General features: G+C 35.2%; 1 protein-coding gene across 1 annotated transcript in view; it reads left to right on the top strand.

The window, feature by feature from the left end:
- Nucleotides 1–22,907, top strand: part of ALKBH6 (alkB homolog 6) — a 501,071-nt gene that overhangs the window by 93,265 nt on the left and 384,899 nt on the right. The window contains exon 3 of the mRNA XM_044090272.1: nucleotides 637–705. Coding sequence (XP_043946207.1) covers nucleotides 637–705 — 69 coding nt within the window. The remainder of the gene's footprint in view (nucleotides 1–636; nucleotides 706–22,907) is intronic.

Below are 22,907 nucleotides of genomic sequence, written 5' to 3'. Positions count from 1 at the left end.
TCAAGCTGCCACCAGTCTGGACATCTGATAGATAGCTGTTCTGCCAGACTCCCAGCTCCTTTAAATCATATCCTGGTCCTATGACAGTAGTAGCTGATGTCTGAGCTGGAAAGGTGGTTGGGATATAGGGACATCATTTGGGATTCTGAAAAGTAGATATAATCTTTTTCATCCTGAAGCCTTAGGCCTTCGTGCAATGGTTTGGGGCAACTACACAGGTTACGTCACATGCCAGAGTTAGCACAGTGTCTGACCATATGATCACTGTACAATTAATTTTTCTCATGTCTCCATGCAGAGTTGCACTGCAGTAATTAAATGCCTAAAAATAATTTAATCAGGTTATCAAGCATTTCTTCCCACATCCTCAGCTGTCTCCTCCTGTGTACATGCTTACTATTTAAATTTAGATCAGTGACAGAGTAGTCAGAGCCCATTTGTCTACTCCAGTGGAGTCAGTGCGACATACCTGAACTTTTCATTTTATAATTAGTAATTGTTAGCGCTACTTTTTAAGTGCTATATTTGTTAGAAATGACTTGCTGTATGATGCTATTTGAGAGATGGTGTTGCTTCCTGCACTATTTAGTCTTTACATACTTTTTGTTTTAAAAATTACATATTTCTGGATTTCAGGCACCTCCAACTGTCTACTATGTCCCAAATTTCATCTCTAAGTCTGAAGAAGATTATCTCCTGCAACAGGTACGTAACAAGTGAGAGGAAGTAGGACAAATCTTCTACAATGGATATGTAACATGTCAAAGGAGATGGGGCAAATCTTCCACAACAGATATGTAACAAGTCGAAGGAGGTAGGGGCAGATCTTCTACAACAGTTCTTTAACAAGTGAGAAGAGGTATGGTCAGTTTTAATCAAAACATTTGAAAGTTTTGTACAGTAAGAACCTCCTAGAAAAGAAGTCATACACCAGAACACACCTACAAGTGCATAGTCACTCCCTCTTCTGACTGGCTGTCATGGAGCTGGACAGGAAAAACACTTTAGTTGTTATAAATGTTACAGTTTAATTCCTCAGTGTCATGTTTGTTGTTGTTTTACCTATTTCTGTATTTTTTTTTCAGTTTGGGCAGCTCCATGGCATACAGGGATAAAAAACTTAGCTACAGCCCAGTTGCCCTGGGTTATATTAGTGACCCAGGTGCTAGAGGAGATTTTGGAGGAAAAGAAAGAAGTAATAAGGCAATGCCTGCTCTACTTTCTTGGGGGAAGGGGGTAGACACCCATGTTTTGGGTACATTACCTGCCTTGTAGTACCTGCTGGTGAATAGAGACCAAGTATAGGTGTTTGCTTATAGGGCGGTGCTTGACCTTTTGTGATATACCTCACTCATGAAAGCAGGTGGCACGCCCTTGCTAAGACCCACTGTACACACAACCCTTGAACATCATCAAGCTTATACAGAGGACAAAGTAGGGTTAAGCAGAAATTTCTGATCCCTGAAATTGATGACACCACATCTGGCAGTAATATCTCACCCCAAAAGAATGAATTGGTTGTAAGGTATAACTTTTGATGAACAAATGGTCCAGTTGGTCATGTACATGTGGAATTGTTAATCAGTGGGGGTCTGAGCAGAAAAAATATTTTTCTTTTTTTTTTTTTTCAGTTAGGACTTTTTAAAATTTCTTTGAGTTGTTTTACAAAATCTGAACTATATTTAAATGTATTAATAGATATATTTAGTTTGATTTCTTTATTTATAATATTGTATCTCGTATTGTTCCAAAGTCTAAATCTTAAGTGTTACGGAAATTAAAATTTTGAGTAAATACAGATTTTTTAGGACAGTTATCATATCAGATCTTAATAAACTGCATTGCTTGTTTATGTACTTACTTAAGACAATTAAAATGTTTTTTTTTCTTACCATTACATCTCAGATGTTTCATCCTGTCTTGTGTTTATACATACTTCTACAGTTAGAAATTTCAGGATAAGATCCTGTTTGTAATCAGTGCTTCTTCAAGCATTTTTCTCCATTGATATAGGAATATAGTCTTCACCTTTTGGCTTTCCATCCTAATCAACAAGGGTAGTACATGGTCCTGTGTAGGCATGTCTGTGATTTGTTCTGCTTTATTTTCTACCTTTATCAAAATAGCATGGGGTGGTGCGTAACTGGACAGCAACAGTTTGTGTCCCAATATGAGGGTATCTTCTAAAAACTGATAAAAGTTTTAGTCTTGAACTTGCTTACCATATTTCTTGACATATTTCCATGTTATGGTGGGTGTGCAGATACACACAGACACTTATAATTGTATATATTTATAGGAAGCTTTAATAATTTCCCATTCTGTCTTTGGGTTAGTTATTCAAGTGCTTCCATTGTTCTCGCTGGAAACTTGTACTAATCTGTCAGTGAGGTTGCTCAACCACAGTGAGTAGGCTGTTAGCAGGAAATCCAGTGACTTCTGTGATTCCATCGTGAGCAGCTGCTGTAAAATGCAGTGTTTATATTTTTTCTTCTTTCCTTAATTCAGACTGAAACCATTTGAAACATGGATTGAAAACTACACTGTGAAATTGCATTTTTATAGTCTGTTAAGAGAGACAAGATAATTGTATTTGTTCTTAAAGTTTGAAGCCTATAATCATATCTTGATGGAAAGTGCAGTGATCGTTAAGAGATGTTTGTGACTCAGAAAGGGACTGCTTGCGTGCCTGTAATTGCATGGACAATTGTAAAATTATTTGTCATTCAGGAGGCTTTGAATTAAGGTTGTAAAAAAGAGCTAGGAACTAACAGTAATATGCAAAATCCTGTTATTCTTTCTATTTGAGAAAACTGAGCTGATGTAATTAACTTTGGTTCATGGAAAAAGATAAATTGTAAAGTTTTTGTTCAGCTGAATGTGTGTAAAGTCAGTCCAGCTGAGACCTTGCTGCAGAACTTGCATTCTGTAAATTGCTGTCTGCAGTCTGCCTGTATAATCTTTTAGTAATAGTACTCAGTTAATGGTCAGTATCCTGTCAGCTATAGTCAGTCACAACATTTCAGTACCAGTAGGAAGAGTTTTCTTCTTTAAGAATTCTCTCAGTGCAATTACTTTTTTCTGTTCTTTATGCAAGAATATTTATCACTGCATATTTAATTTGTATCATTACTGTCTAGCTTCTTTATTTTCTAATTTTATTTATTCACTTTTAAGGTCTTGTGTCTGGTGTTTATATATTTATTATTTGAGAAGAGAGTATTGTTTAACGCTGTAGGTTGTCAAGCTGCTGGTATCCACTTCTCATGGACCAGGTTGTACCACACATTGCTATTCATATTTATTATTATTATTATATGGCTGTTGATCAAGAGGGTTTTGGTGAATGGATGATCTCTAACCATATCTAGGGTGGTGACAGTACTACCATGTGAAGAAGAAAGTTTTGGAGAATTATACAGTTCTCTCAGCCTGCCTTGGGAATTGCATGTGTGAAAATACTAAATTGTCTGTAGGGGAATTACTATGAGTAAGGGGCACTGGAAGACACTGTTGTTAACAGAGTGGCAAAAAAGTGGCTTGAGGTGCTAGGCTAAAAAGTCAGCTTGGTAAGTGGTCAGTGTGGAGTCCTAGCCTGGGTTTGGATGTTGGAAATCAATACCTAAGACAGCAATGTAGCAGAATGCATATTTGGTGAAATGTTTAGTCATTCAGATTTGTGTTATTCTTTTCTACTTAACCTGTTGGATGCCAGTAGTGTGACTCAAGAGGCCGTCCTTTCGGTGGCCATCAGACTTATTTGTGGGCACTGGATCCATAGAACGTAGCTCTTGTCTACCACAAATCCAACATTACACAAATTAGTAGTGGCGGGATTCAAACCCCATCAGTGCCGGACTGGTTGGCACATCCTGTTCTAAAATGTCTTATCCCCTTTTAAAAATAGTAGTTTCCTCCTAATTTATGATGTATGTAGAAGAAGCTAAGAAGAGTAGAGTGAGGTGTTGTTTGCTTAACTTCCAGGAAATTAAAAGATCACTCATTAATTGATGACTGTCCACTTAAAAATACATAGGGTATAGAAACGCATCCTGAATAGGTTGCCATCTCCTTGCAGAACATGTACAGTCAGACGGGCATGCACAGATGCACACAAACACACACAGATACAAACACACAACTTTTAGGCAGTTTAGGAAATCATCAGTTCACTTCTGGAACATCTTTGTGACATGGGCAGAAATTGGAGTGCCCTGCAAACCCCATCCAGGCAGAGAGGAAATTAATTCCCTGCATCAAAGGCACCTCAGTCAAGAACCAAACTGGATATCCATATGTTGTGAAACAGAAGTACTAAACCACTGTGATGAATTACTGAAATTATATATATTTACTGGATGTTTTATAGAATTCACCCCATTTTTCTGCCATATAAGCTGTGTAAAAACAAGTTTCACAGATATCTGAAAACTGCCTGTGTATGTACCTGTGAGTTTATTATTGACTTTGTTCATTACCATACAGGTTTGATTACATCATTCTGGCTGATAAATTTATCACCTGGAATACTGGGACTTATAGAATATTATTGTTACCACTCATGTATTGGGGAGCATTCTCTTAATCTGGTGGCGAAGCTTTAGTTAGTTTGTTGGCTTTTCCTGTTGTGTTACATTTTCATGGTCAAGGTAGGCAAAATTAAGTTATATTTCTTGATGAAAATAAGAAGTTGACACCATTTTAGCATTTCTTACCAAAATACGGTGCTTTAAGATTTGTTATTAAAAATTATTATGACAAAAGATGATTCTTTCAGTGACCTGAATTGGTACATATTTTACTGTCCTTTTACTGCCAGAGGACTTTGGAAACTGTCTGTTAGCTTATAGCTACATCTTGTTTGATGTACAGCTACATTAGTGAGTTACAGAGTCAATTTACAAGGCATTTTAAGTTAACACCCAATTTATTAGGTAAGTACTTCTTTAACATCACATTTTAAATATTAACGTGTTTATATGCAAAATAGAAAACAACATATTAAGTTTTTATTGCTGTTGTTATTGTAAGACAGTATACATATGTTTTCTTTTTAATGAATTTCATTTACTCCAAAGTTACATAAGTTGCTGAATTCCTGCCTTCTCTTAAACCTTGTTCCTCCTTCTCCTGATCATTATTCTGCATTTTCAATAAATTCCTTGTATATAAAATTTGCTCATTCCCTTTTTCCAAAGATCCCTCCCCAGTTATTTTATTTCCTTTACAATATTTAGAAATTCTATTATGATTGGTATACAATTTGATTACCGTTTTTTTTTTGCAGCCAATAGTATTAAACTTAACAAGGTTCTAATATGTCTAGTAATTCAGATATATCCCAGTTCAAAAAGATCATTTCTTTAATTTCAACCATTTGTTTTCCCAACATTTCTGTCAAACTACTCTGTAGTGAATGTTTATAGTCTGACAGCTCACAGAATTTTCACAAAAGAAAGAAATGTTCCCAATAACCCTTTATCCCCCCCATCAAATCTCAAGCATTTGCTATCTACCTGAGGAAAAGTCCTCTGAAGTCTTCTCAATTCCTGTACTTACACTTTCCTTCAGAAATTCCAAACCTTCTGGACTTTATTGCATACTTGTGAGCCTTACACATTTATTTCCATTGTTTCTTTATAAGTTGCCTTTTGTTCGTTGTTTACAGTCTTTTTTAATCTCCTGATTTATTCTTATAGTTGTCATGCAATATTTTATATGCCATACACTTCAATTAACACTCTCGTATATCTTTTTCTTTGCCAACACTCTATCAGTCTATGATAGCAAAGGCAGTTTATAACCCGTAGTCCAAAGTTTTCCTTAGCCTTATCCCACTCTATTACCTCTTTCTCTGTAGTTATTTGCTCCCAATACCTTGATTCTTTAGCTAAATTATATTATATATCTAGCTAAATGTATAGTTATGCACATGAGCCTTAATTGCTTAACTGTAAAGTACCCCTTCAAGTAAACTACCTTGTTCTCTTAGATGAATCAACATATCCCACTTAACTCTTGCCCTCTTCCCCTCCCAAAAAAATTCCTTCAACTCTTTGTTAATTCTCATCCGCATGTTATCTGGCTGATAAAAATATACCTGGTCTGTATGTGAGACTAAAGAGACTAAAAATATTTTCATTGATTGTATCTTACTATCCATATCCATAATTAAAAGCTTCAGGTTTCTCAGTTTTGTATTGTCTTTCATTTAGTTTCTTCTCATATATCTTTAGCTGCCATAACAGAATCCTTTTTAATGTATCACCCACCTACTTATGATAATCCGGTAAGTATGGGTATTTAAGAAATTCACCTATGGTTGTGTAGTTTACCAATATGGCCTTTATTTCGTCTTCATTTATTTCATATCCTGAAATGACCTGAAACTGCCTCAAAATGTCCCACATCACTGAAATGTCCTTTTCTGGATTTATTTATTAAGTACAAAGTAATATCATCTGCAAATAAAGCTAACTTTTTTCCTCCCTGCAATTGACCATCAGATACCACCAGCTCCACTCTATGTTCACTGGGTCTTCTGGGCCCACCTTAGCCTCACAAGGCTCAAGTCATCCCATAGGCTGGACCAGTGATAAGACAGGGGATGCTAGTACAACATCATACTTCTGCCAAGAAGTATAGTGTGTCCCCCACCACCAAGCAGCAGCTTTGCAAGTTCTACAGTTTCTACCTTTGGAATGCACATGCAGTGTCCCCCCCCATGTTCAACTTTTCAACCATGCTCTTGCAGGATGAAGCTCACCAGGTTCTTAAAACTGCTGCTACTACAGGAAGTAAGGCTGCCTCTCTCACTCCAGGATGAGCGATCCAACATCAGCTGCACCCCCCCCCCCTGCCCCTTGCTGCTGGTCAGATACGGGTCATCTTGGTCTTATTTATCCTTCTGCACCATAGGGCTGTTAATAAAGCTAACTTTATGTGATTGCCATACTAATTGTATCATTGAATTTGTGACTCCCTTACTGTCCTTGGTAAAGGTTCTAAGTATAAAACAAATAACAAAAGGGAAAGTGGACATTCCTGTCTGATTCCTCTATTAAAGCACATCTTGTTAAAGAGAAGTCTCCCACCACAATTCTTGGCTTGAATCCTTTATATATCCTCCTCATTAACCCTATTTTTCTACAAGAGGTTGTAAATACTACCATTGACATCTACGGTAAAGTACTCTGAAATGCTTTTTCTCTAAGGCAGCAGTAAAAGCATGGTAGGGGACTGCAGCATCAGCAGTTCCACTCACCAATCCTTTCCTGTTTTTGTCACTTTTATTTATTGCGCATAGCTGCAGACTTAGTGATTTTGCTCATCATATTGTGAATGGCATTTATTTTCATTGTCTTTTGTTGTTTTTGGACACTAAGGATCAGGTTTTTTTTACATAAGTTCAAAGTGGGACAGTTTTCAGGTAGACTTCTTCAGTTCTTAGTAACATGCTTTGCATCCAAAGTAGTGCATACAGTTTCCCAAGAGAGAAACATGGAAGACAGTTGCCTTCTCACTCCTTTGGCCATTAAGGGTCTGCATGCATTTCCTGGGGTAAAGAGAAAACTCCTCAAAACATTTATGGACTCCACCTAATTCTGATAGCTCCCCAAGGGGCCAAGACAGCTTTGACTTGCCCTGCTTTTACAAATGGCTTCTCACATTTCCCTTCAGCTGCCATATTCTTGTACAGTTAGGCACAACAGCAGTGCAGAGCACTGCTCTTTAATTTCAGGTCTCTGATTTTTCATCTATAGGCTATATTTCATTCATACTTTGAGGCTTATTCATTTCTGGTGAGATTAATCTGACAGTAAAGGACATTAGAAAACCAGCAGCAATGAAGCCAAGCATAACAGTATTGAAAAGACTTAATTTTTCGCTATAGTGTGATGAACTTCAACAAAGGTAATGCCCCATTTCTAAAAGATCTTGGACTTTCTTTCTCATTTTCCTGGTTATGATTGGCATGCCCTTCTGTTAATGCTTACTCGTAGACATACTTGGCTTGCATTTTTGTAGACATTCAGCTTTCAACCAATTCTCTTGTAGGACATTTTGAAAGTTATTCTGCACAGGAAACTACCTCAACATTTTATTTCTTTCATTAATTTAATTTTAACTATGGATTTCCTACAGGATGAAACTTGAATTTCATTTATCATCGCTTGTATGGTTTCCAGTACATTTTAAAGAACCACAGTTACTTGCTGTTAGCAAGAATAATGCAAATGTTGTTGAATTTTTAAAATGATGCCTTTTTTAAAATATACATATATTGTACTTGGTTTTTGAAAATATTGTTTTGTTAACACTTTAATAACTCTTGAAATGTTAAGAATTATCATATGTTGCTGTTACTACAAAACTTTTTATAAAAGCTACTTTTCCTTTTCTCTCTATATAATATCTAAGGGCACAATTAATATAATATTTTAAGAAGTCTGAAAATGAATATGCAGTATATAAATAATAAAAGGAGCGGGATGGGCACAGTCTGGTAGCTGATGACTGTTCGCATTTGGAATAGTATGGGTATTATTGACATCCCTCTGATATATATCTACACCTTGTTGTTAAAAATAATAGTTTCTTTTAGTTTCTTAACTCATGCACATTTACAAATACAGAGGGATGGGTGGTTAGGCACCTATTTAGAGTTTAGGAGTATAGAAGTCACAATATTTATTCTTAAGATAAATACACTAACAGAAAAAGTTTATAACTGTATTTTTGTGTATCAACTAATGACAAACTTCAACAATATTAATAAAAAATGATAACCATAGACTCTTGGAATGTTAAAGGGATGGTAGATAAAAAGAAAAGAAGTTTAATCATGCATCTCACATACCAAACTAAGGCTGATATAACTTTCTTGCAAGAAACTCACTTAGATGACCAACTTTGGGTTAGGGAAAGGAAAAGAAAATGGGTTAAAACAGTAGTGGCTGCAAATTATAGTTCTTTGTCCAGGGGAGTGGCCATTATAGTAAATAAATCCTTCCAAGGAGAGATTACTTCCTATGAAGCTGACTCAAAGGGAAGATGGGTATTATTTACTATTGAATATCATACTTTGAACAAACCATTACTCTTTCTTAATATATATAGCCCCTGCTCAAATCAACAGCTCTTCATTTATGAAATCTTTAATATATTAGCCAAATACCCAAATCATCTGTTTATTGTAGGTGGGGACTGGAATGCTTTACTAAATCTAGATAAGGATAGATCACATAATAAAAACAGACAGTCACAGTCTACCACTACAGCACTTGAAGAATTACAAAATACATTTGAACTAGTTGACCCTTATGATAAATTTCAATATGATAAAACAATATCAAGATTCACTTTCTTTTCAGCCACTCATAAAACTTGGTCCAGGATAGATGCTTTTCTAATTTCTCTTGATTTCCTTTCTAACAAAATAAATTATGCTGTATCACCTATAACTCTTTCAGATCATTCCAAAATTAGACCTTTAATAAACTTTCAAGCTCATAAACAAAATATTTCCTATTTCAGTACCTGGACTTCAAATCCTAAAATTATACAAAACCAAGAAACTACACAAGAAATTCAGAATGTGTTAGCCCAACTTCAAAATGATTTTATATCCGATCAAATTCCATATGACATGCAATGGGTGGCTACCAAGGCAGTCATCCGGGGTATTATTATTCAAAAATCTGCATGGAAAAAAAAAGTATAACAATCTTAAGAATGAACTAGAATGTCAAATAAACACTGCTGAACTAGAACTTCAGGAAAAATATTCTAAAGAACTTGAGGAAAAAATAATTGATTGGCAAAAACAATTACACAAACACTACTTAGAAAATATCTCCTTCTTAGAATTAAGGTCAATATATCAATATTCAGAATGGGCTCAAACACCATCAAAATTCCTAGCTAGACTAATTAACATAAAAAGTGGACCTCCTGGGATCAAAGAAATAAAATATGAAGGACAGGTGAAATATAAAGATCAAGATATAGTGGACACTTTTGAAGATATTTATAAGAAATTATACAATATACCCTTATTATCATCTACAGACAGATTTGAGGATTTTATACATAATATAAACTTTCCACAAATTACAGAAGATCAAAGGAAACCCTTAAAATCACCATTACATTTAAAAGAGATAAAAGCTGCAATAAACAAACTAAAATTAGGTAAATCCCCTGGGCCTGATGGATACACATTGGATTTTTATAAAAAACACATTCTGACCCAACAGATCCAGCAAATTATAGACCAATAGCCTCATAGACACTGATCTTAAGATATTAGCCCATGTTATAGCAAATAGACTTTAAGAATATACTCCCCACTATTATTTCCCAACAACAAATGGGCTTTGTGACAAACAGGCAAACAAGTGACAACACCCTCCTTTTAGATACCATTGTAAGACTACTTAATAGGGATAAATGCCCCAGATGTGCCCTTACAGTAGATGCAACTAAAGCTTTTGATAGAGTAAACTTACACTTTCTCTTTAATATACTGCCTGTATATGTTTTCCTCAAGAATTCGTTAAAATGATCCAGGTTCTGTATCAGAAAGCTTCTACCACTATACAGGTAAATAAACTTATAACTAACCCTATACTCTTATCCAATGGTACAAGACAAGGATGTCCTCTTTCACCATACCTATTTAATTTTTATCTAGAACCCCTCCTTCTGTTTATTTCACAAAAAACTTTTCATCATATTCCCAGAATCCACAATACAAATCTTATATACTCGGCCTTTGCTGATGACTTAAATATATACTTCCAACTCCCCACTTCTGACCTCCCAAAAATACTTAAAGTTATTGATGTGTTCTCAGTAGTTTCAAATTATAATTTAAATTTAAACAAGTCACACATATTTCCCCTCAATCCTATAGGGCATAAAGAATTGTACTTTCCTATTAGTGAGATCAAAGTAAACTACCAGATAAAATATCTAGGAATAATATTTACTTCAGACTTCAAAGATATTATAAACAATAACCTAGTAACTACATGGACTAGTATTCAAAATGATATGGATAGACAGAAGAACATTAATATGCCTCTACTGTCAAAAGCTAGTGTTGTCAAGATGAATTTTTTACCAAGAATACTCTTTTCAATTAAATGCTACATTTTCAAATATTCCCCAAAACTTCTTCCTTGCCATGGAAAACGCTATATCAATGTTCTTATGGTATCCCAAATCTACCAGAATTAAATATGCAAAACTTGTACTCGCCAAAGATAAGAGGGGATTGGGGTTACCTGATTTTAAGCTTTACTATAGTATAATTACTGTATACAGACTAATACAAATAATAAACTATGACTCGTATATAAATACTTGGACACCCCAGTGAACCAAAATCTGGCATGAACAGTTAAAATCCCTTGGCTTTAATATCAAATCCTTAATATACTTGAATTTAAACCAGGCTAGCATATACACGAAGAATTTACACCCACTAATTAAAAACATGATTCTTACAACTCAGAAACTATTTAAATCTTTGCAATTAGCTGACTCTTTTGCCCTTATACAACCATTACACCTAAATCGTAATTTACTAATAAATAATAAACCAGTAAATCTAACAAACTACCCCCTGATAAAAGACTACACAATATGGGATATATACCAATGGAAAGACTCTTAACACGAGGCAAATGAGACTTGAACCCAAATTTCCTATGAAATATAGTATTATCCTTAACCAACTTCATCATCTTATAAATGCTAAATTCTCACAAATACACACTGACTTGCAGAACATAGATTTAGTTAAATTAATACTTGAAAATCTTGTGATTAAAGGGAGAACAATTACTAGGACTTATAAAATTGTAATGAATGCAAAACATCAGAATTCTTTATTATTTTCAAACTATTGGCAAACGAAAAATCAATCACTGACTGAAGAAAATAAGAAACTAGCCATTGAAAATACAATCAAATTTATTCCTTTCAAGAAGCTGTTATATACACAAATTATGGTAAATAACAATCTATATTATACCTTATCTAAATTAAATAAATTCAATCCTAACTTTTCGCCCATATGTCCCCATTGTCCGGATCAAACAGCTGATATTTTACATGTCATGTGGAATTGTACTAAGATACACAACTTATGGTGTTCCTTGAGAGTAAGATTAGAGAAGATGGGATATGAAAAACCAACCCTTACTTGGGAGACAGCTATATTGTACATTAATATCAATCAACTCCCAAAAATATTAAAACATGATTTTATTATGATGTGTGCCCTTATTAAATTCTTCATTACAAAGAATTGGAATGTCATGTCAAAATTACATGGGAAAATTTTAGCAATCTTGCTATCAAATATATCTCATCTCACAAATTATTTTATTCAGAAACAAAAAACAAATGCTATTATCAAAAATATTGGGGTTACTTGCTAGATATAATTCTTGACAAATAAAATTTGCCTACAAATTGTCATGAAAAGCTAACCTTTATGTAAGAAATGAATGTAGTATAACCAGACTTTCTTGCATCTTCTCCCTTTTCTTAGTATATGTGTAACTAGATATTTTCCCTAAACATACAAATAAATGGTTACATTTCTATTTTTACTTTATATATAGACTATCCTCATTCTAACTATCCCTTATGAGACCAAATGAACATAAGAATTCTCATACTTTACTTGACGATGTAGTGACTTCTTGTGTATATATTGTATGTATATATGTATATATATATATATATATATATATATATATATATATAAATATATATATATGTATAATTTTCTCGGAACGAGATTGTTGTCTGTTTTCTTTAGATAGGTATTTGTATTGTTTATTTGTGTTTTTGAGTTAACGTATTGTTATTATTTGAAAAAAGAAAATTGAAATAAAGAGATTTTGGGAAAAAAAAGAATTTCATTTATCATCAGTACTTGTTTTTTTTCTGTTCATGGATGTTGGGGGCTGGAGACTATCCAGTACATGAGGTAGATAACCGCACACACACACACACACACACACACACACACACACACACACACACACACTTTAGAACGTACCAATTTACCTTAGGGATTCTCTTTAGTATGTGGGTGTGAACAGAAGTGCCCCCACAAAAAGCCCACTTGGACAGAGGGAGGACTTGCAAATTGTATGCAGAAGGCACCCCAGGTAGGAACTGAAACAAAGAGGTACAGGCTAACACGGGAGGACTATGGCTGACCAAGTTCGCAGATAATTGCAAACTGGGTGCCATAATCGACTCTCCAGCTGACACAGGCATCCTCCAAAAGGGTCTCACAGAGACGGATAACTGGTGCCAGAGCCATGGCCTAAAGCTAAATGCCAAAAAGTGTATAGTCATCCCCTTTGGGAAAAACAAAGTCCCCATAAATTACCACATAGGCGGTAATCCATTAAGTATGGAGGAAGTAATTAGGGACCTGGGGACCCAAGTTGGTAGTAATCTCTCCTTTGACAACCATATTGCCAAAGTGGTTAGAAAGACCTTCTATATAGCCCACCTTATGATGAAAGGATTCACGTCTAGATCAAGGGAGGTCATTGTGCCCCTTTACTCATCACTCATCAGGCCCATAATTGAATACAATGCCCCATTTGGGATGTACCTTACCCGACACCTGCAGCAATTGGAAAGACCCCAAAAGTACCTCACCAGGAGGATCAAAGGACTAAAACAGATGACCTATGCTGCTCGGTTAAAGAAACTCCAGCTCTACTCAGTTGCATACCGCCTACTTAGAGGCGATCTGTGCCTGACGTATAAAGCCATGTCCAACCCAGAATTAATGGACATGCTCCACCTCAAAAAATCCAAATCCCTTAGAGCTACGCGCTCGAGGGACTTGAACCTCAACACAGAAATTAATAGGACATGCTGGAGGGACAGATTTATAACCCAGAGGCTCCCATCACTCTGGAATAGAATCCCAGTCCATGTTGGGTCAGACAGAGCCCCTCACTGATGCTCTTCAAGAGGAATCTTGACGAGTGGATGGGAGATCATAGGTTTACCCAAAGGATCACTTCTGTGTCACTACTAGACAGAGGCACAGTAAACTAACCTAAAAAGGGCACAGTAAACTCATTTAAAAGGGTGGCGAAAGCCAAACAAACTCTGGCTAGGCTTGTAAATGCCCTAGGGCAGATAGCCTAGTATCAACCTATGAACCAAGTACTGTGAGACAATATTAACTGATCCTCCTCTGTGTTATTCCAGTCATAACTGAGAAGCTAGGTTCTTAGGTCTATGAAGAAGCAGTTTCTGTGAACTTATTCTTTCTCATTCTGTATTATTTCTAGTTGTGGCTTCATCAACAAGACTTTATGAGCTACATGCCTTGATGTGTTCTTGCAGAGTCAACATTTGAGTAAAGCAGCATTAAGGATAAATCTCTCATTCGTATGCAAGGTAGTTTTTGCCTTTCCATTGAATCAAGTCTTTTCACTGCTACTGTTTTCCTCTCAGAAAGAGAACATGAGGACATACTGTTGTACATGGGATGATAATGGATAGCCCAGACAGTATAGTTGCAGGATAAAAAATATCAGAAAGTTCTGCCATTTCCAACTCTTTCTTAAGGAAGGAATCCTGTAATGATATTCGTAACATTTCATTTTCTTCTCTTCATTGTGATCCAGCCAGATTTTAGAGCATTAGATGTCCTGGATGAGTCAGTCCCTGTATTGTTGCTGTTTCACCATTGTTTAGCATAAGCCTTACATAAAAACAGATTTGATGGCTGCTGTCTTCATTTCTTCTCACTCTCTCCAAATGGTGGGACCCTTGTTGTATTTTAATATTTATCAGTAATCTTTTCATAAATGTAAATAAAAAAACATCATCATTTGCAGTAAACAAAAGCTAAGCTGGGGTGGGTGGGTGTATTGTTACACTTCTCGTACATCTTTGTTCTGCAGTTAATGTCTGGATGTCACAAGTTCCAGGCCAGATGAATTCACTCAGTGTAGTACACAGACTGATTTATTAAAATAACTTTTATTGCAGAAGTTATTTTTTTTAACAACAAAACTTCAAACTCTTATACCATTAAGAGCAAATAAGAGAAGTGTTATTTGCTCTTAATGGTATAAGAGTTTGAAGTTTTGCTGTTAAATTTTATTGGAGAAGTTTTTTTATTTTTATTTTAATAAATCAGTCTGTGTACTAAACTGAGTGAATTCATCTGCCCTGTGTGGTGTGAGGTCTGGTTTGTTCTACAGTGTGGTGCTTTAATTTCTGGATATACTAGTGGTTTGAGAATAAAACATAAATTATGACATGTTTTTTGATATTTTGGTTTTACTGTTGACACAGTTCTTCCATAAAAAAGCACTCCCAAATAATATCAACTTAGGTATTGGCTGTAATTTACATACACATACAAAGCATTCTGGGTAATTGAAAACAACATACTTCCTTAGATGAGCAGCAACTTAATTATATTGTAGTTTTACTAACAGATAATCACTTGAACTAATTTTCAGTGTAGGGTATTCCACCTGTAAGACATGGCTGGATAGATTGTTTTACTAGGATATGAGAATCCCCTATTGTTGCACTTAGCATGGAAAAATAGTAGCTTATACACTAATGTAGGTAGTGAGGCATTCTGGGTTCAGTGTTTCTTGATGTCCTGTCTGGAGTTTTCAGCTACAAGAAAATGTTCAAGAGGCAGTGCTTATCAACAAAAGTAACTCAATTTTTGCATCACAATAAAAATTTTTGATATGGTATATGATATGAAGATCACTCCCATCAATGAGTGCCAGTTATTTACATTTGATATGGATGGTGTGGCACTGTACTTTAAGGAACCAGAGTAAACAAACAAATACAAAAGGAAGTCATAATCTTGTATTCAGTGATGACAGAAAAATACTTGTGGAGAAAAAAGCTGAGCAAGAAAAGCTTTGACGATGCTTGACATTAATGATGACACACCTTTGAAGGCTTCTTATACAAGAAAATGTACCTCTCAAAAAAAATTGGAAAAGGCACCATTGCCAGTATCACTTCAGAAGGAGAGGAAGGATCCGTATGCCATTTGCAGATTTGCTGATCTCTCAAGACCCAACAAATTTAAAACTTCTGAGGGTATTTTTATTGAACAGTCATGACTATCTCACAAAGGGGAATCCCTAAAACTAAAGCATTATGTGGTTTATCATAACACTGTGACTGGCATCATACAGTGACTGTTAAATTGTTGCTGTGAATTTCAACAGAAAGACTTTGATGGAACCATTTTAAGTACTGACACTTAGCTAAATACTGACATTGAATCACTTCTGTTTTCTGAAGGAATATCTTAAAATATTGCAACAAAGTATCCAGGTTTAGTTGTAGTCCCTACCCAGACCAAAAATATCATGACATGAAAGTACTTTAAAGGTCCTACACATGCATGTTAAGCTACACTTAAAGACTGCGCAAAATTAATTAAAATAATTAAGTGTGCAGTTGTCTCTCCTTTGTAGCTACATTGTGTAGCCACTGAATAATTCTATGCTGAGTGGGAAAGATTCATTTTTAATAGGAGAGAACATCACTGGAAAACACCTCTGCCATTTCTAGTTTCTGTGGCAGACAGTGCTTTAAGACTGTGTTGCAGTGAAATTAATGGGATGAATCCTTTTGCTGAAAGGAGGCAGAGGGCAGAAGGCTTGTTTTGTAGACATAGCAGTATCACTGTTTGCCTGGTAATTCTATTGATTGTCATTTCTTATGCTACCAGTCTCTGCAGGACAGTTCACAATTCCAATAGTAGGCTTAGCTATAAGTGTCAGTGCCTTTTAGTGTGAAGATTTCACCAGTACTAGTTTTCTACACCTTATCCTTCCTGCATCATGTTTATGTATTTTGATGCGTCTGTTACACTTTCTTTCTTATATTTTTTGCTCTCTCCTGTCTAGGTTAGGCAGCTCAGTTCTGCCTAACTGGAAAGTTATTTAAAAGCTGTATTTGTGAAAAATTCATGTAGTGTATCAAGTACCTAGTTCCACATCTAAACTTAAAATTTAGTAGACGACTAATCACTTGCGGGTCTATATTACAACCCCGAAAGATCTAAAACCCGAATGTATGTACATCACCACATAAAGGTCGATGTGCATACACAGCGAAACACGTAAACGGCGAAAATCAAAACACCGAACGTGTTTCGTCAGCAAAACGTGCCACACAGGTAAGTACAAAATAAAAAAAAATACATTGACGCTTATGCAGGAGGGCAAGCCCCCCTGCACCCCCACACCCCCCTTCTTAAATATACCAACTCCGATATCGCACTACAGTGAGGAAAAGGATATATTTCTTTATCCCCACCACTGTGCTGCTGGCTAGGAAACACATTCAGCGTTTTGATTTTTGCTGTTTATGTATATTTACCTTTATGTGTCGATGTACATACATTCGCATTTTAGATCTTTCGGGTTTGTAATATGTAGCCATCACTTGCATCTGAATATAACTCCATACTCACCTCTTGAAATTTTATCAGTAAAATGAAAGATTGCGTGCAGCAGATTGCAGCAAATTTAAATATATTTAAAATGAAATGCATCTCTAATGAGATTTGAGGAAATTACATTATGTTCATCATTGCCACTACTGAAGTAGCCTTTAAGCTATATGGGTTGTGTCTTGCCCAAACACTTCAGCTTCTTTCTAGCAAATGAAGTCTCCTTTGTGGAAACCTTCCACACAGAAAATGTAATTATTTTATGTGTGCGTGTGTGTGTATATGTAAGTATTATTATTTAAAGAAAGTAATCCTGAGCATATCTAAACAATCCTATCTCGGTTTGTGATTTATCTTTATTGTTAAAAAGAATTGCTACTGTGAGTGATAGTGAGCAGAAGCTACTGCGCGTGACATAAAGGAATTAAAACTTTTGTCTGGCTTGTAGAACTAGTACGGTCAGAACAACTTTAGTTTTATATTGCTGGTGTGATCTTTTTGTCATAGAAGTTGATTTAAGTTTTCTTTGAATTCTGTGGTTACTTATTTTGATTATTCTTTTCTTTTATAATATTTTATTCATTTGAAGCTGAATATGAATTCCTTAAATGAATATGCAGTAAACAATTTGCTAATGCACAAATATCTTGTACAGTGTAATAAATGCTATGCATATTTAAAAGTAACAGCTGATAACACTGGTGATCTGTGTTCCTCGTGTCAAAAGTTGGAGGATTTGCTTACCATTGTTAGAAGTAAATCTAGACTTGATGATTGCACTAAAATTTTAAAATTTAGTGCAGTTGCCATGACTTGGAGAACTGTTGTTTCATATATTAATGACCGGACTTATGAACTAAATAATGTTAGACATAGAACAAATAGAACGCATTTAGAAAATGATGCATCTATCTTCTGCAAAGAACATTCAACCCCTATGAAACAAGAAAATGCCGCTGACAATTTAGCAATTCTGGGTGCAAGTATTCAGCAATCTGAGGATCCAGTTTTTTTAGAATGAAACAAAAAAAGAAAGGAAGGAAGAAGTTGACAACAAATAACAAGGAAGAAATAGAAATTGATTAATGACTGTAAAGGAAAGAGAATACTTAGTAAAAAGGACACTGCTTTATGTAACACACAAGTTACAGGGAATTATATTTTTCTGTCAGAAAACCTTCAGTCTACAGAAAAAGGCATCATCTTTCCAATGGAGAAAGTAGAAAAAAGAGGCAAGGGGCAGGTGAAAAGGAAGAAATCAAAATTGAATGTGGAAGGATTGAAGAACATTACTGTAAGAAAAAGAAGAGAGAGGCAGATGTTGACTACATGGCTCAAGCTGTGGATTTACAACACCAGCTGGATGAGAATTTAATACACAGTGGAAATAATGGGACTAATAAGACTAATAGTCATGAAGATCTATCCTTAGTAACAATTGATAGAGCAGATATTACTGTATTAGAAGCTGGAGATTCTTCAGACCTGGCCAGCAAAGACATTCTTGTAATTGGAGATTCAATTATTAGAGGAACTGATACTTATATTTGCAGAGATGATAATGAACATCGAATAGTGTTATGCTTGCCAGGAGTGAAAATAGAAGATGTGAGATAAGCCTTGAAAAGCCTTAATGTAAGAAAGTATGGATCTGTTTTTATTCATGTCGGTACAAATGATGTCACCCGCAAGAATTCTCTAACTGTTAGTAGGGAACTGACAGCCCTCTTAGTATACTTTGTACTGGTGTTAGGATGTATTTTTCACAAATCACCTATAGAAAGGATAGTCAGGTCACTGTGAATGAAAAGATTTTTGGGGTAGATACCTACATGGAAAAAATTTCCTGTTTTAAAAAATAGAAATGTGTAGAGCATCCAAGCCGTGTTTAGGGCACACGTGTTCAGACAGGATGGTGTACATTTGTCAAGATCAGGGAAGAGAATTTTTGCAACAGATATCTTGGAATATTTGACAAACATTAGGCAGGATTTTTGCCATGTTTAAAATTTAACAGTTCACAGATAGCAACATTTGATACATCTTTGATGGCTGTCACTGCTAGGAGCATTAATAATAAAGTTTTTTTATTGGAAAATTTGCTACGTTCCCACAAGATTGATGCTGTTGTTATTGTTTGTGAAACATGGTTAAAGAACAGTGACTGGAAACCAGTTCTGTCATGGTTTAAATGTTTTTACTGTAACAGACATTTTAACAAAAAAAAACAGGTGGAGGTGTTATGGTAGGGATTAAAGATAGCTATGAGACCTGTGATTATTACATGTTTAGTGATAACAGCAGTACTATAGACTGTGTAACTGTGACAATAAAGACAACTGTGGAGCATATAACAACTATTGGAGTGTATAGACCACCAAAGTCAAGTGCAGATGACCTAGAGGAATTCATACATTTCTTGCATGAAACACAGGAGGGAAGAATACTGTTAGATGGGGACTTAAATTTACCAGAAACAGACTGGAATGATATTGATTCAACAATGTTAGTAAGGAAATTATTCACAGTGTATATCCAGGAACAACAATCGCTTCAGATGGTAAAAAAAAACTACCGGGATGGAACATAATAGACATTGTTTGTGTGCCCAAAGAAATGACTGTAACTTCAAGTCAAGTTTTACCACCATTGATGTGCAGTGATCATGGGGTTATAAAGGTTAATTTGTTGCTAGATAATTCTATCAAACTGAAATCTAAGCCAATGCACAGAAGGTTAATTACAGATTATTTTATTGTGTCTTTCGGTTTACAGATTATATGGAAGCAAAACAGTCACTATGTAAAACTAAGTGGAGTGAGGTGTTAATGGAAAAACTGGAGATGGAATGTGGAAAGTTTTGAAAGAGAAATTGTTTGAGTGCAAAAAATCAAAAAAAATGTTTAACATCAGGATCTAGACATACAACATCAGAGGGATATATTTTCATAAAAACAAGATATCTGATTAAAGTGAGAGATAAAAAAATATAAGAAATGGAAGAGAGGTTGACCTACAACTTTGAAAACTGAAATAAACAGGCTGGACAAACAGATTAAGCATAGTGTGAGACAGGATAAAGAAAATTTTGAACTCAATTTATATACAGATATTGAGCTTAATAGTAAACCTTTTTATAGATACATAAGATGTGGAAGGAGTAAAGACACAAATTGATAAACTGTGTGCAGATTCTAAAATTTATTCTCAGACACAACAGATTATAGATATATTTACAAAATCTTTTACAAAACAGTTTGGCATCACAAAAGGTGTAGTAAGTTGTCCTAGTGACATCCAGGTAACCCCAGATACTGGAATCAAATTAAATTTTATTGAAAAAGAGCTGCACAAACTGGATCCAAAGTGCAGGGAGAAGACTGAATTAGTAACAATGACCTGAGAACGCTTCAGCAATAACTTACAGTACCATTATATCCATTATTCACTATGTCATATAAATATGGGGAGCTTTCTCAAGACTGGAGACATGCGCTTATTAAACCTGTTTTTAAGGGAAAGGGGAGTAGGACAAACCCAGAGTCATAGAGACCCTTAAGTCTATTTTCATGTTGTGGAAAAATAATGGAGAAGGTAATATTGGATAAGTTATTGTCAGAACTGGATGGGTTGGGACTTGACACCATATATCAGCATGCATATGTTTAAAACAGAGCTATTACCACCTGTAACATGATGTTCTATAACAATATAATAGCTATGAATGAAAAATGATGCTGTAATGTAATTTATATAGATTTAACTTCAGCATTTGACAGGGTCATATACAAATCACTGATCAATACATTAGTACAACTAGGTATTGATGTATTGTTGATAAGATGAATAGCTGCATGGCTTACAAATAGGATATAGTAAGTAACATACATCAACTGGACAGGTGAAATCCTTGGTTACAGTCAAGGTGTCCCACAGGGCTCTATACTAGGCTCTTACTTCTTTAGATTGTATCCTTCAGACCTTACTTTTTCATCTGAGGTGTTCGGCAGTCTATATACAGATGACCTGAAATTGGGTAAACTAATTACATGTGTTACAGATAAGGCATGTATGCAAAATAACGACTAAATTGACCATTTTGGCACAGGAGAATAATATGCTGATAAATACATCACAAACTAAGCATATGAGATTTTTGGGAGACATAAACTGAAAGTTGAATATTTAATACACCACACAGTGATTGAAACTGTAGACTAATTTAAGGACCTGGGTATATGGGTAGATTCAGCTATGAGTTTTTCTAATCATATCAACCAATTGGTTAAATAGTTATAGAACTATACGTTGCATAAAAAGATTTATTTAAGTCTAGGAAATCAAAAACAATGACGTCATTGTTTGCTAGTTACATTAGACCCAACCCTGAGTATGGAATAACAGTGTGGAAACCCTATAAGAAAACAAGCATGAGTAAACTGGAAAGAGTACAGCGGAAATATACCAAGGGTATCCATGGATGTGAAAATTTAAGTTATTATGAAAGACTAAAATATCTGAACTTGTACAGTGTCTCTTACAGATATCTAAGAGATCTTATTCAGGCATATAGGGCATTTAATGACAACTACCTCTGGGAATGTTTGGGGTTAACAAAAGGAGACAACCTATGAAAGAGATTCTATAGGAATAAGAAGTGTACTAATTGGTTCTCTGACAGTAGCTGATGCATGGCATAAACTACCAAATTACATTAAAGCAAGCACTAGTTTAGATATTTTTAAGAATAGCCTGGATACTTATTATGGGAACAAGTGTTTTGGCATATTGACAAGCTAGAAGGGCATTAATTCCCATGCTTGAAATATTTGTATGTGTGTATGTCAAGTGTTTTTTTACTTTTATTTGTTTTGAGCAGTTCTGGCCCTTTAAGAAATCCAGCACTGTTTAATATTTTTAGCTTTGGTCCTGTGGCAAACATATACTGCTTATATAAACTTTTGATTATTTAAAGGAAATTTTTGTTTTGGAGAATGTGTTACTTTGGCAGAGATAACTACCGGTTAGGTATTGCTTGTGTTAACTCTGCAACAGCTTACCTGCTATTTTTTTCTGTCAGACCAAATTTATTCTAAAGGGTTTCCTTTTATAATAGGAATTTAATATGTCAATTATTCATTACAGTGTTTTGGAGACTTTTTATGCATGCTAAAGTGTAAGCATGCTGTTGGTGCAAATTATTAGACAACTTACCTTCAGATTGACTCATTCCAGCATTTCTGACTACATGCAAAGCATCCTCCTTGATTGCAGCATGGATACTTACCCCAGTCCTGCTGATCTAACTTTTGTAGTTCCTTGAAAGAAAAAATGGCTTACCAGAGAGCTCTTGCTGACTCTGCAGGCTCAGTCTTCACCTGATCTGATGGTAGGTGACTCA

Source organism: Protopterus annectens, chromosome 1.part0 (genome assembly GCF_019279795.1).
Source record: "Protopterus annectens isolate FY-2018-M chromosome 1.part0, PAN1.0, whole genome shotgun sequence".
In the NCBI taxonomy this organism is placed as follows: Eukaryota; Metazoa; Chordata; order Ceratodontiformes; family Protopteridae; genus Protopterus; species Protopterus annectens.
This window is presented reverse-complemented; position numbering and strand designations above follow the sequence as displayed.